General features: G+C 32.1%; 1 protein-coding gene across 1 annotated transcript in view; it reads right to left on the bottom strand.

The window, feature by feature from the left end:
* Nucleotides 1-4056: 4056 nt before the first annotated feature.
* Nucleotides 4057-14893, bottom strand: part of LOC115213226 (contactin-like) — a 252773-nt gene continuing 241936 nt past the window's right edge. The window contains exons 26-27 of the mRNA XM_029782161.2: nt 7112-7286; nt 4057-4239 (exon numbers count right to left, since the gene is read on the bottom strand). Coding sequence (XP_029638021.1) covers nt 4109-4239; nt 7112-7286 — 306 coding nt within the window. The 3' untranslated portion in view covers nt 4057-4108. The remainder of the gene's footprint in view (nt 4240-7111; nt 7287-14893) is intronic.

Raw genomic sequence — 14893 nt, 5'->3', positions numbered from 1 at the left:
TTCATAATTTAACGAAAACTATTACTCTTGTGTGTATAATAATGTCCTCGATGTCATTCCATAATTAATATATTGCTTTTTAAAGCATTACTGTAGCGAAATATTACAGATAACAATCAGCTATAACCTTCTTCGAGAACTTGGAACTATATTTACTCTGTGGTTAGTGAATGTTAGAGTAAAAGAAGTAAATTAGTGACGGATACGGACCGCTAACCTCTTTCGCTTTTTGAGTAATTCAATTATTATACGCAAGTTCATTTAGCCGACTAATGTCTAACAAAGAAACAAGATTAGCAAATTCAGTCGTGAAGTAAGGGGAATTATAGAGAACAAGTTGGATTGCCAAAGTTATCCTTGATTGAGCTGAACTATGATAACTCTCCCTCATATTTAGGAATGTCTAGGAATATATAATGTAATTTGTCCTTCATATCTTAAGACAGCGGATATAGTATGAGAGAGATTTAGCTGCTGTTTTTTGTAAGTCGGTTAAATGGTGAAACAAAAGCTTCTTCTGTGTTTTGTAAGGAATCTTAAATATTGAAATACAGTTTCAGCATTAGATTGGAATAATTTCATTTCACTTATGACTCTAATGCTTTTCTTTCATTGGTCGAACGAAACCATACTGCAGTGAATTCATCCAAACGTAAAGATACTCCTCTTTAGCCCCTGCTGAAGCGGGGTGCTAATACATTTCAATTTTTCAGTTGGAGTTTCCGAGCCAATTCATAGAGATGTTGTTGGGCAGTATGATGCCAAACATTTTTGGTATCTAATAATTGGAGGTAACAAACAAGACGATTATTCTCATAATGTTGTCTCTTGTCTTCGAATTCAACTGAAAAAATTTCAACTTTTTTTCTGGCAAAATAGCAAAAAGTAAAATATTTGTATAGCTATTATTTTTGTGAAGTCTTTGGAGATTATATTATTTAAAATGTCTACATATTTTCAGATAAATAATGTTGAGTCGCCAACGTAGAAATCGCTTTTATTATATCTAAAGCTTTCGAACAATCTAGTAGACATTAAGGTCGGGGTAAGGGAAGTGATGTCTTTACATGTGTGCAACGTCATTTCGGAACGGTTTTCTATAGATACAAAATGGAATGCATTAGAAACAAAAGTGAAATTATTCCAAACCAAAACACAGTTGATATCCGTGTCAAAGTGGAAGCCGAAATCAGGTCATTTGATTAACCTACCAGAAAGTTCAATCAAATATTCCTCAAATCACTCTATAAATGTGACGACGAAAACCCAAACTGGTTTATAATATTAAGTTTTGTTTCTAATACAGTCACAAAGCTAGAAATTTAGGGAGCGCATTAGTCGATTAAATTGATTATAGTTCTTGATATTTGGCGACCAAGGAAGGAGGAAAGGTAAATTTGTTAATGGGAAGTTTCATGTTGTTCTTAAATTCTTGATATGTGGTAAGAATGATAACATAGGGAAGACGATGTATTTGATCGAAATTTCCCTTCAAATGGTTTGTCTGAACTACATATTACTAAGAAATGTACATCCAGCTACAAATATTGATTTCGAGAGATGAAAACTTTGGATGTTTGTTCAGATGACCGAAATATATTTCATTTAGATTACTGTTTAAATGATTCTGCCAGCGCACTGGCAGAATCATTAACACGTTGGACGGAGGCTAAGCAGCCAGCATCCTTTGTGGTTGTTCTTTTCGAATTCAAATTTCGCTGGGTTCAACTTTTCCTTTCATTCTTACGGAGGTCGATAAGCTAAGTACTGTTCAGTACGGGATAGATATAATCGACTTGCCCTTCTCTGAAAATTGCTGACCTTCTGCCAAAAATTAGAAAGAAATTATAATTTACTTTTTCCATTGAAATCATTTCATCGTGAACAAAGTTTCTTTGCTTTTAAAGTGTTGTATAAGGTATGCGATTTATAATAATAATCTGGATATTTGATCCTCATTAAGAGACTTTAATTAAGTTTCAATTTAACTATAGATAGCAATTTCTAATTTCTTAATCAAAGAAATACACTGAATTACTATATAAAATTTTATTGCTATATTGATTTTCCTTTGAGCATTACTACACAAACACACACACACGCATATATATATATATATATATATATATATATATATATATATATATATATATATATATATATATATATATATGTACTCTTTTCTCTCTTTTACTTGTTTCAGCCATTTGACTGCGGCCATGCTGGAGCAACGCATTCAGTCGAGCAAATCGACTCCAGTACTTATTCTTTGGAAGCCTAGTACTTATTCTATCGGTCTCTTTTACCGAACCGCTAAGTTACCTCGACGTAAACACACCAGCATCGGTTGTCAAGTAATGTTGGGCAACAAAGACACACAAATATTTATATATATATATATATACACACACACACACATATATGTATATATATATGACGGGCTTCTTTCAGTTTCCGTCTACCAAATCCACTCACAAGGCTTTGGTTGGCCCGAGGCTATAGTAGAAGACAGTTGCCCAAGGTGCCATACAGCGGAATGAACCCGGAACCATGTGGTTGGTAAGCAAGCTACTTACCACACAGCTACACCTGCGCATATATATATATATATATATATACTAGCAGTATCGCCCGGCGTTGCTCAGGTTTGTAAGTGAAATAACTATAAAGCATTTTTAGAGAGTTATAGCCAAAAATAGCAAAAAAATGGAAACAAATTATGGTAATTTTTTTTTTGAGTTAAAAAAGGTCCAGTTGCGTCCCCTAGACATACTGTGGTTTGTGTTTCTGATTCTCGACCCCATGTCGAATTTATCGATTTTTTTTAGAACTGGGGGAACTTTTCAAAATTTTCGCTGCGTTAGTTTTGAATTATGACATTGGGCTATGTGTGTGTCAAGTTTCATCAGAATCGGTTGAAAGCCGTGGTCAGGGTGAGGGTGCAACCAAACAGACACACAGAAACACACACAGACAAACTGCCGTTTATATATATATATATATTGTTAATAATGTTGATTAATTGTTGATTAATTGTTGATTAATTTTTCGCTAAAAACATTTAAATTCAAATAAAGATTTTTCTCTAGATATGACGTTCGTGCATTTCAAAATTAAACAATGTTTTCATGTGGAAACGAAAACCTCTTACCACTCAGCATCATTTTGTTGTTTGTTCCATTGGCTCAGCCAGTAGCTTTCAGTTTCCCTCCACAAACTAAGAGACATTTTTTTTTACCTCACAGGACTTGTTAGATTACGGATTGATACTGTAGGTATTCTGACTCATGATATTGTACTAAGCACAATTTCGGTTTCCTCTAAGTAGCTGACCTCGACGTAGGTTGTGGAGAGTGGGCCGGCCAGCAAATAAGGCAGATAACAAAGGCCTTAATCACAGCCCTGGGCCACTGCCATTTCCGTTGGCAGGTCTCCACCGGAATACCACTTTCCTCTCTATCCTCTAATTATGGTAAACAGCCGGAATCATTGTATCTATATCGAGGCCTGGCCCAATTGCGGGCAGTAGAATGAAACCTTTGAAACTTCCCGAGTAATGTTGATGGTGGTGCAGTTACACCAATGACGGATTAGATCACATGAGTTTAGTGGCGCCGCATATATTCATAAGAATATAACGAATATAACCCAGTTTCAATAAAAAGGATACAAGGATCAATGTACTTTCTATTATACAAATAAGCGGATTGGTCATAGCTTAAAAGCTGTTTCCTTATACGCCTATAAGCTCAAAGCAGATCTTGGGACGATAAAAACAACAACAATATTATCATAATTATCATTTATCAGATTTATTTCTAAAGAACTTTTTATTCAGGTATGAATTAAGACTAAAGAAAATGTTACACTTAGGGGAAAATTCAAATAAATTTTAAAAATTCATTATTATGTTGTTTGTAATTTTGAAAATTGATGCATAATAGATATTTTGATTATATGTAGAATACAGAAAATATATGAAAATAACTAAAACTAAAATTTTATTTATATATATATATTTTTTATTTAGCATTTTCAATCAAACGCGTTGAATGTTGAAGCTTTTAAAATATATTCAAATAAAAGCAAAATTTTGAATTTTGAATTTTCATGTAAAAATGTTGTTCGGTGAGTAGATAGTTATAATATATAGAATTAAAATTATTCCAAAGTTTGCATGAATCGTGCTTGAAATCGCCAAGACTTCAAAATCTTGCGGATTATATTTCACCAGACCACCTGGAAAATATTTGAAAGGAAATATTTGTAAAATTTTGATTTTGTCAAATTATTCAACTGGAGATAATTTTCACATTATCGTACATTGATAAGAAACAAAATTATGATCACTATTATTAGAGATGTACACAGAACAAATCCATTTTTTGGCTATTTCCATGGATACTATATTTGATTTGGTAACAAAGATGAAATGCAAACCAATATGAATTTTCTTAAATTTTGGGATAGAAATTATTATCATTATTATTGGATATGTAAACAAGGCAAATGCGGTAGAGGAATCACTTGCATGCCAGACAATATGTTTCGCGGCATTTCGTTCTAAGTTCACATTCCGCGGATGTCGATTTTTGCCTTTCAGCCCTTCGGGTTCAATGACATTTCAAGCAGTGGAAAACTGGGAGGGGGGGGCGTTGTATGCGACTCACCTCTCTCCCAGAATTACTGGCCTCGGGTCAAAATTTGAATCCATTATTAGACATGTACACAATAAATCAGAACAGAAGAAGAGCATTTTTGTACTGTATTTGATAATTAACATAGAATTCATAGAAAATATAGATTCTTAGTTAGTTAGTTAGTTAGTTAGTTAATTTGGCTCAAAAGCAAATAGCAAGGCCATGTAGGGGGACATGGAGTTAAGTACAGGGTGGTGTTCATGTAAAGAGTTCAGGCCACTTGAGGTCAAGGGAGGCTTTGAACAAAGCGGTCGTCGGCATCTTCACCATCTCGTCTGGCAGCTTGTTCCACGGATCCGCAACCCGGACGGAGAAAGCTCCTCTCCTTCGATTGAGATGAAATCGTCGCAGGTAGAGCTTTTTGGAATGACCCCGCAGCCGACGCTCTGGAGCAAGAGTGAAGAACAGCTCTTTCGAGAGGTTACACTTTCCGCTTATGATGTTATGGGCGAGAATGAGATCACCACGGCGGCGGCGTTTTTCAAGAGAATAATGGTCGAGCGTCCTCAGCCTTTCTTCGTAGGACAAATTTTTGAGACCATGAACCATGCGGGTAGCCAGCTTCTGGACTCTTTCGAGATGCTGTATGTCTTTGAGGAGATAAGGAGAAGAGGCTCTTAGGGTTTTGGGGACAGAACAGTGTTATGATTGACGTCCAGTTACCCTTCCTTAATCAATAAAGAGTAGCTCTATCCGCGGACGTTCACGGTTATTTTCAAAACTATGATTGTTAGAAGTTTCTGGACAACACAAAATTGCATAATTTCTTTTAAAATGGTAGTTTATCCGAAGAAACGTCTCAAGATGGTGTATAGCTCACATAGGTAGAAGAGAAAAGATAATATTCTTTATTATGTATTTATCACTTCTACCTCGAGAAGTGCTATTTAAAAAAACTTTATATCTACGTCAATAAGGAAATACACTCTTTAAAAAAAAGAGTTAAGAACGACTCTTTATGAGTAAATAGTGACTCATTTATGAATAAGGCAACGTTCTCAGTTGTTTATCCTTGAAAGTTGCTTAATGTTACTCACAATTCTAAATCTACTGGAAATCGATTTCTCTCTAAAACAAAAGGGAAATTGCATTGCTTTCATGTGGAATTAAATTCCTGAATTCTTACTGTGAATTCTTCCCAACTTATTTCAATTCACGTATCGTGGAGATTAAAAATCGAAGATATAACGTCGGTATAATATCTCCCAGCTACATTCGTAAATATTTAATAAATTTAAGTCTGCAATAATGAATACTTATTTATATATCAGTAAAGCACTTCTTACTGGATTTTAACCCATAGTTCTTGTGAATGAAGGAATAGTTTAATAATATATGCAATCACACTTAATTTAAGACATTTACTTACTAGTCATTTTTATCTATTTACCTATTTTTTTACGATATATCTATAATGATACCCAGAAACTAGGGTCCGTCTGTATTATGTCAGGTTGGAGATGGGAAGGATGGCTTCCCTTTGCAAATAATGATAAGGCACAGAAAGTGTATCGATAGCCAGCTGGAGTAGGTGTCCTCCTGGGGCTACGAGCTACAGTAGCATCCACCCTTAAGGGTTAGCCACACTTAATGTACTTCACAGAGAGTTATGGTATATATATATATATATATAATATATATATATACTAACAATATAGAATAACCTTCTTTAGCCCTTAATTATAAGTTATATATATATATATATATATATATTATATATATATATATATATATATATATCACCGTGACCGACCAGTGGTATAAATATACAATATGTGGTATAAATATACATTTATCTATGCATTTGTATGAAGATGCATGGTCTATTGCCTAAAGTGTTTTGTTCACAATTACAGGGTCGTGTTTTCGATTTCCGAACTAAGCGGTTCGTAGTGTTCTTGAGCAACAAACTTCATGTCAAGCTGAACCAGTTCAAATTCATTCAGCTGTAAATGAATGCTGTGATCTCGATCACTTATATGTCATGGAAACCGAGTAACAGGTTAAATGTGCTCTAAAACTTGAGATTCTGCTTAGTTGCTTACATATACATGTTTGTAGTACCCAGAGGAATGTCTGATTTCGCTTTATGTAACAAGAAGTGCAACAATTAAAAGAAATAATAGAGTGCTAAAGTGAATATTTTAAGACACTTTTTATGTCTCTTCATTTTAGTGTGACCCTTTCAATTCCACCGCAGTAGATTTTACTTTTCATCTTTCTGGATTAAATAAATAAGTATCAAGCAAATGCTGATCATTTTTGATAAGCAACATCCTCACTCATAGATAATTTCCATCTTTGTGGCAACCCTAGGAGTCATTATTTATATACATAAGGTTACTTCCCCCAAGAAGATTTAGCTTAAAAGGCTAAACTTAAAAATTAAAAAAAGTTTAATTTATACTTACCAAGTGTGAAGTAAGTTAATTCACTTAATTTTCCATCTCCAGCTCCAGTGAAACCACATACTCGAAGTTTATATAAAACGTTCTTTTTCAGATTAGGGATAATTCCTGAGCTAACAACACCTACTTGAACGCATTTACTATAATCCATCATGTCGGTGACCTGCCAGGAGCATAGCTGGAAATGGAACAGCAAAAGTTGAAACTGGTTTATCTCCTGTGCGGAAACATTATTCTGCACATTTTGATTGGCTTGATAAATGCATAAATTAAAACACTTTCGTCAAATGACATGCTCTCATAAATTCAAAACCAAAGTGTGGGTGAAAATATTATTTTTAGTGACAGTATCCCCGATCACTGTGAAATTTGAACGCAAAAATTACTTAGGTGATTACTGAACTGAAACATCAACAGATTATTTACAATGATGCTGAAGATTCAATCTACACACCACTTAGGTATTTGATATGAAATGAATATTCATCGTTGTCACAGACTCCAATTTATAGAGCTGAATATAGCAGAGTATAGTAATTGTTTTGTTTATCGATCACAAAATGGTAGAAAGTAATTTGAGCCGACATTAATATATTTGCTTTACTCAATACGTTTCGACAACATTCGCTATAAGTATTACATATCTTTACTATATGGAACCCGAAAAATGAAACATAGATTCGAATTTGACACGATTCGCATTAATAATGTAAAGAGTCAAATTTATATACAGCCAAATTTTGTATCCGGCATTCAACTAATCCCATTATTCACAGTCCTTGCAAAATATTCTATAAAAATTAAATAGCCTTCCATAGAAGGCATTGAGCAAAAAGGGAAAATAATATACAAAATCTGATACTCTTTATTTTTAGATATACATACACGATGATCTAAATTATTGACTAGCGAAAAACTGTCTAGAATATATATATAATCTATAAATTTCATCGATTTATAATTTTTAAATCTGTCTTTCTCTTATCTCTTAAATATTATTTTCATAGACGGTGATCAGATTTTTACTGCAGAAGGTAAACTCCCCACTTCCTTAACACTTCTTTGTCAGTGTAGCTTCTAGTAGCTTCTAGAAAGTTTGGAGGAAATTACCTCCTTGTACGTACCAAAATTTACGCTGTAAGGCCAAGTTTTCCACTGACATATTTAGATGTACACGTGTGTACAGGACAATGTACCCGTCTCTTTTCCTGTTTTACACCAATCTTGGGAATATATATATATTTGAAATAGCAGTGATTCTATTGTCACAGTAAGAATTTTGTTAATCATCTACAATAATAAATTTCAGAATTATTAAAAAAAAATTAACTACAGTATCTTGGTTACTATATATCGGATCATCTGTTTTTTGGATCACCACAAAACTTCTGTGGAATACTAGGAAGTGTATTTTAATATAGTGTTGCTCTGCTGGTAGAATTTTACAAGATCTAATATCACGCTAAATGCTATACATATAACACCTATTAGCAATTATTTCTAACATTGGAACAGAACGACATTTATAGTAGTGAGATATTCTTGATCTACCTGATTTTAGTATACGAGAAATACTTATTTCATCAGCTCCAAATGGTTCAAATGAAAATGAGCATTGGTTTTATCTTAACCAACTATGTAGAGAAACGAATCGAAATAGCATAGCCGATTTAACATGCCCAGAAAGACGGGTGTTAAAGTCATCTCTAGTGTAGTCAGAAATGAGACTAATTACTGCCAATAATTTATCAGGTAATGTCATTGTTTCATTAATTCTTTACAAAATTGTTTTAATAGAAATATTTATTAATTCCTTCAATGACACAAGCCTACGAAATCATACAAAAGCAAGGTTGACTCTAATATAGTTTGAGTTCATGCAATATATGTACATGACTATATATTGCTATGTATTTTTCCCCAGTGGCGTTAGTGTTTAGGCTTTACCAACTGTACTATATTATTAATAATATAATATTAATAACAGCAACTAAAATTTGGAAGGCACCTTATCCAACATAGAAATGATGTTAACACTTCAGTTGAGAGCAATATCATTTGCATGATTCTTATATATAACAAACATAAATAAAATAAAATAAATCAGCATCAGAAAAACTACATATAACGTTTTAAAACGAATGTTTTTACAAAATGTCTAAAAATGAATTTAAATTGAACACTAAACTTTCTTATACGAACTTGTAAATATAGATCTATGCAAAACGTACTAATGGCTAAAAGTGACGAACATCTTTTTTAAATGTCCTGTATTTTTACTAAAAGTGATTTCAGAAAAAACGCAATACTATAATCAGGAACTTCTATTTTATGATGTCTCAGTCGATGTTAAATGATTATTTTTATCATCTTGAAATAGAGGAAGTGTAAAGACAGAAATTATCTTCTAAAAATAAACATTATTAAATGACGTATTGATCCATATTATGACATATATTCAATAATTAACTTTAGTAACAAAAGGTCAGCGGTGGTGGTATTAAGAAGTTCCCTTTGCAACCGATGGTGCCGTAATTCACTTCACTCTGCAGTACTTAGTGTTTTCCGCTATAGACTCAGGCCGAGGAATGTGTCGGTGAAAACGGTGGAGAATGACCTGCATTTCGCATCTATGTATCTCTCTCTCTCTCTCTCTCTCTCTCTCTCTATATATATTATTATATATATATATATATATAATATATATACATATATATAAATATATCTATCTATCTATCTATCTATCTATCTATCTATCTATCTATCTATCTATCTATCTATATATATATATTATTATATATATATATATATATATATATATACCTACTGACGTGTTGTCGTATCGGCTCCACAGGCAATCATTTTTGTTCGATCTTTTATTGCACACATTTTGTTTTAAGGTTTGCACACAGGATGTATGAAGCACCCAACTTTCGTTTGAGTGTGTTTTCAAAGTTGGCCCCTAGGGGCAGTTTTAACCCTTTTAAATTCCTATTTTTCTTCTCGACTTTGAAAAATGTCGTGACATTTCATAGTAGAACGCTCGTCAAATTTGTTCATGGACCAACATTTCCCTAGCCTTGAAACGCAAGGAGAAAAAAAAGAATAACTTCTACACGCACACACACTCGAATACAACTATTTTCGGTAATCCATGAAGAAATATCTGTACAAATTAATGTAGAAAATATGTCTTTTAGTTACTTTTAACTTACTGCGTCATTCAGGCAAAATATCAAAATTTCCCCAACGATACTATTACATATCGTATCTTCCCAAAATTGACGAAATTTTCAAACTTTTGTCATCATTGTTTTGATAAATATATGCCTGAATATTTTCTAGTAGATTCAAAGCTGAACTCTGACCTGGCCATGATATAATTTTCCAGCCATTCTTTGTTGTTTTGTTGCATTGTCTTGTAGAAAAAAAAGATTTCTATTTCTCCGGTAAATGATTTTTTGCAGCTAGATTTTTAATCTTCCCTCTAACAGTTCAAGGTATTCCAAGGTATTCACATTTTATAAGCTCAATAAATCCTTGCTATCAAGCTGTCTCCATACCGTGATTTTACATTTTCTATATTTCTCAATTGTTGAAAAACTCTGTGAGACGAAGCTGACACGATTTCTGCAAAGATAATCTACTCTGGCATCATAGCAAAGCCAAATATTTATTCATTACACTGAAGGACCTTCTAAAACTCGTTTGAACCATACTTGTCATACTTGACCAAAAGTTGATTTGTCATCCATGTTTGCCTTATTTAATACAGGCTTTCTTGCAAAATATTTGCAGGGTAAAGCCAGCATACACTCTTGTAGTGGTTGTTCTGAAACCAGTTTCGTAATCAGTTGCTCTAAACTCTCTTGATTCTTTATGTAATATTTTAAACTATGTTATTCCTGAAAAAAACTATTGAGAAATTGTGGATGTGGAGGAAGCTTTGCAGCATTTGTAACAAACATCTATTTGAATTGCAATATAATCTACACGTTAACAAGCTATATTTCCAATAAAATAACAAAACAAAATGGATCCCTTTTGGCCAAAGAGTGTGAATACAATTTCCAACCGATGTGACCGTCAATAATGATTTGCATAAAGAGATGCATCCTGAAAATGTTTGTTGTATACTTTCTTATGGTATCTTTTCTTTAAGTTAATATTCTAAAATATCTTGAAATTAGAATGTGTTTGATATGGAGGCAAATGCTTGGTTAATGTTTGAATTTGAAACGACTGATCAAATATTGTAATTTACAGCCTTTATTTTGACATCTCTGAAAGTAATTATCTGTTGTGACATTCAATATATTGGACATTTATTTAATCTCTTTGGTGAAATAGGAAACTTGCATGTAATTTCTAATTTTAATTTAGTGACAATACCCAACAGAGCAATTTTTTATACTAAAAGCAAAGTATTTCCAAGTCAGTGAAAGTGGAAAACGATTAAATCCAATCTTTATAAACATGCCATCATGTAGATAGTTACGTTCTGTTATACACAAATTTTTTCAGGTAGACTTTACTTTTCATTATAAAGAGCAATTAAAGACTGATTCCGATACAATCCGCTATACGTTATTTATATTATTTACATTGGACGGATATTCCTCATCTCAAAAATATAGAACAGAATCAGCTCTATATTACCCACAAAATGTGTGGCATTGTTTTATCTGTAGTTTAACAGAAAATTTAGAGCTGTTGTGCATTGGTTTCATTTTTACATTTAAATGCACCTATGTGCATTGAATTTAACACTTGCTTGGCCCGTCGTTGCATTTCGTCTTTTTCAACCAAACCAAGTAAGAATGTATAATATACTTATATATATATATATATATATATAAACTTACTTGGAGAATAAGAAACGACGCGGGGCGCTCAGTCATATAATAACAATTTAACAAATAAAACATATGCATACATACATACATATATGTACGTACCTACATCTATATGTATATATACATGCATATATATATATATATATATATAATATATATATATATATATATATATGCATGTATGTATATATGAGTACAGGACACCACAAATAAACACAACGAGAAACGAAAACATAAAAACAAACAAGAAACGGACTATTTTTAACAACGGAAAACAGGGTACAAGACAAACAATACAAGGAATATTCCCCTTCATCAGCTGCCCCTGGTTCGACTCAATGCGTGTTTCGAAGGTAAATATATGTGTGTGTGTGTGTCTGTCTGTGTGTGTGTGTCTGTCTGTGTGTGTGTGAGAGAGAGAGAGAGAGAGAGAGACACCCAGACTGATGGGTCGAAACAGATTTTGTATCTAATAAAAGACTAATACGAAATCCATCTACTATTAATTAATACTATACATGTGTGTGTGTGCGTATGTATATATATAGAAGTTAGTAAGGGATATCTATCTTTCTCTTTGTCTATTTATCTATCTCGTTATATAAATATAAGCAATAAGTAAATGGTATTAGCGCAAAAGTTTCTCATTTCCCTCTACTTAGCTGCAGATCAGTTGTGCCTAGGGCAACCAATGCATTTAATACTTATAACCAATAAAAATGAGGAAGAGAAGCCACATTTACAATAGTATTTCACTTCAAGATTTAAACTTCTTCATTTCATATATGCTGATAATTTTAGTTGTGAATGTTCTTACTGCATCAAGAATGTAATAGTATGGTATATAGTCTTTTAGTGACATGGTCCTTTAGCTGTTTCTTTTACTACAATAAACTTTTAGAAAAGTATTACACACACACGTACATACATATATACATTCATACATAAATGAATACATACATACGTGCGTTGACATGCATGTATGTACGCATATATATATATATATTATATATATATATATATATATATATATATATATATATATATATATATATATATATATATATATATATATAACTTTCTCTCTCACTCTGTATATATATATATATATATATATATATATATATACACATACATACATGCATACACACACACATACATATATATATACATATTTATAATATCAAATGAAATTAATATTGATTTTTCCAATTCCTAGTATTAGTATTTCTACTTTCAGAATTTTGAAATAGTAATTTGTTGATGTAATTTCGTTTAAAGTGTTTTATGACGTGACTAGCAAAAGGTGTCCTATTTATATGCTTATACTATATTATTCAACATATATTCCATCTACTTTTCAAATTATCTTCGAATATGGTTTGAGATGATGTATTTTTGTCGATTCAATCAAGTTGTGAACGATTTTCATCTGTATTGCGTAAAATTTTACAGAATTTTCCCTGGAGAAATGCTTCCTTAAAATTTCTGTAGGTTCGCTGATTTAATCAAAATATTGTATATGCGTCTTGGTTTCTAAATAAACCTAGCGCAAATTTGTAATCAAGTTGTGTATGCCAAACTTTGCATTTCGCCCGAATGTAGTTTTAAAATATTCAAAGTACCTTGAATTTCTGGCTACAACGTTACTAAGTATTAAACACTAAACAATCTTCAAGATCTCAAAAACTAAAAAATAACGATGGATCTCAAATATAGTTACATATCAATTTAAAATCAAATTTAAAAATAACAAACAAACAAATGAAAAGGCACAATAACAAATATAATTTTAAAGTACTGATGTTATTAAAACTAATGTAAGTTATGAAAGGAAAATTTTCAATAAAAAAATAAATCAATTGTATTTTATGTTTTGGTAATTAATTTTTCTTCGTTTGGTTACGACTAGATCAGCGAACAGGAAGAGAATTATAGCTGATTGAATGAACATCACTTTGGTTGTACTTGTTTATTGATTCTATAGAGATGAAAGATAAAACAAATTACGCTAAGATTTTAACTCAAAGTTTACATGGAAGAAAATATTTTGCCTTTGGCATTTCTTCATATACGTAATCAATCCTATCACTATCGCCATTTAAATTCATAATGTGACAGTTTTGGAGTATACCAAATCTAGCTGCTCGATATGAAAATTTTTAGTAAAATAAATCATTCTTGTCTTATATTATGTTCCGTCTGTTATATCTCATTCAGAATTTAAACACAGATATTAAACTATTTGTTAAATAAACTAGGTATTTTACTATACAATACACGCAAATTATTTCGAAATTATGTCAATTCTAATGTTAACTGGCGCAGTTACAATGTTAAATTCTAATGTATAGGCGCAGGAGTGGATGTGTGGTAAGTAGCTTGCTTACCTCATTGCGCATGAGCAAGAGAGAATTGTGTTTGACACCGAAGAGGTAGGACGCGCTTTTGAAGCCGTTTTGAATTGAAGACCTTTGAAACTCATCTGTAAGTTATGACTTCCCATTGTCTAATGAGAGTCTGTTGTATGTCGCAAATTATTTTTACAAACAAGAAGTCCTCACTAGACTCTATTCTGCTTGAGGCTGAGTAAAAATATTATTCACTTAATTGTGAAAATTATTGGTTTGTTAGGCGTATCCTGGCAAAAAAATTCTTTGTTTCAAAATAGTGTTTCAACAATATTGTTCCTGTCAAGGAATACCTAGAAGAAAATTGGAATGATTTTTTAACTGTTTTACAATTGTGCTAAAATTTTAGCCTGGAGTACCAAGTGGCTTTGCTATGTTTTGGACTGTTGCTCTCTCTTCTTCTATCTTTTATTAAAAAAAACAACTCTTTATTGAACTGTTAATTTTTTTTTCTCCTTTTTGTTTGGACTTTTTCCTCTTCCTTCTTTTTCTTTAATTATTTTATATTTTAACAACTG

This window comes from Octopus sinensis, linkage group LG6, assembly GCF_006345805.1.
Source record: "Octopus sinensis linkage group LG6, ASM634580v1, whole genome shotgun sequence".
NCBI classification, from domain to species: Eukaryota; Metazoa; Mollusca; class Cephalopoda; order Octopoda; family Octopodidae; genus Octopus; species Octopus sinensis.
The sequence above is the reverse complement of the archived record's forward strand: the minus strand, read 5'-3'. Positions and strand labels throughout refer to the sequence as shown.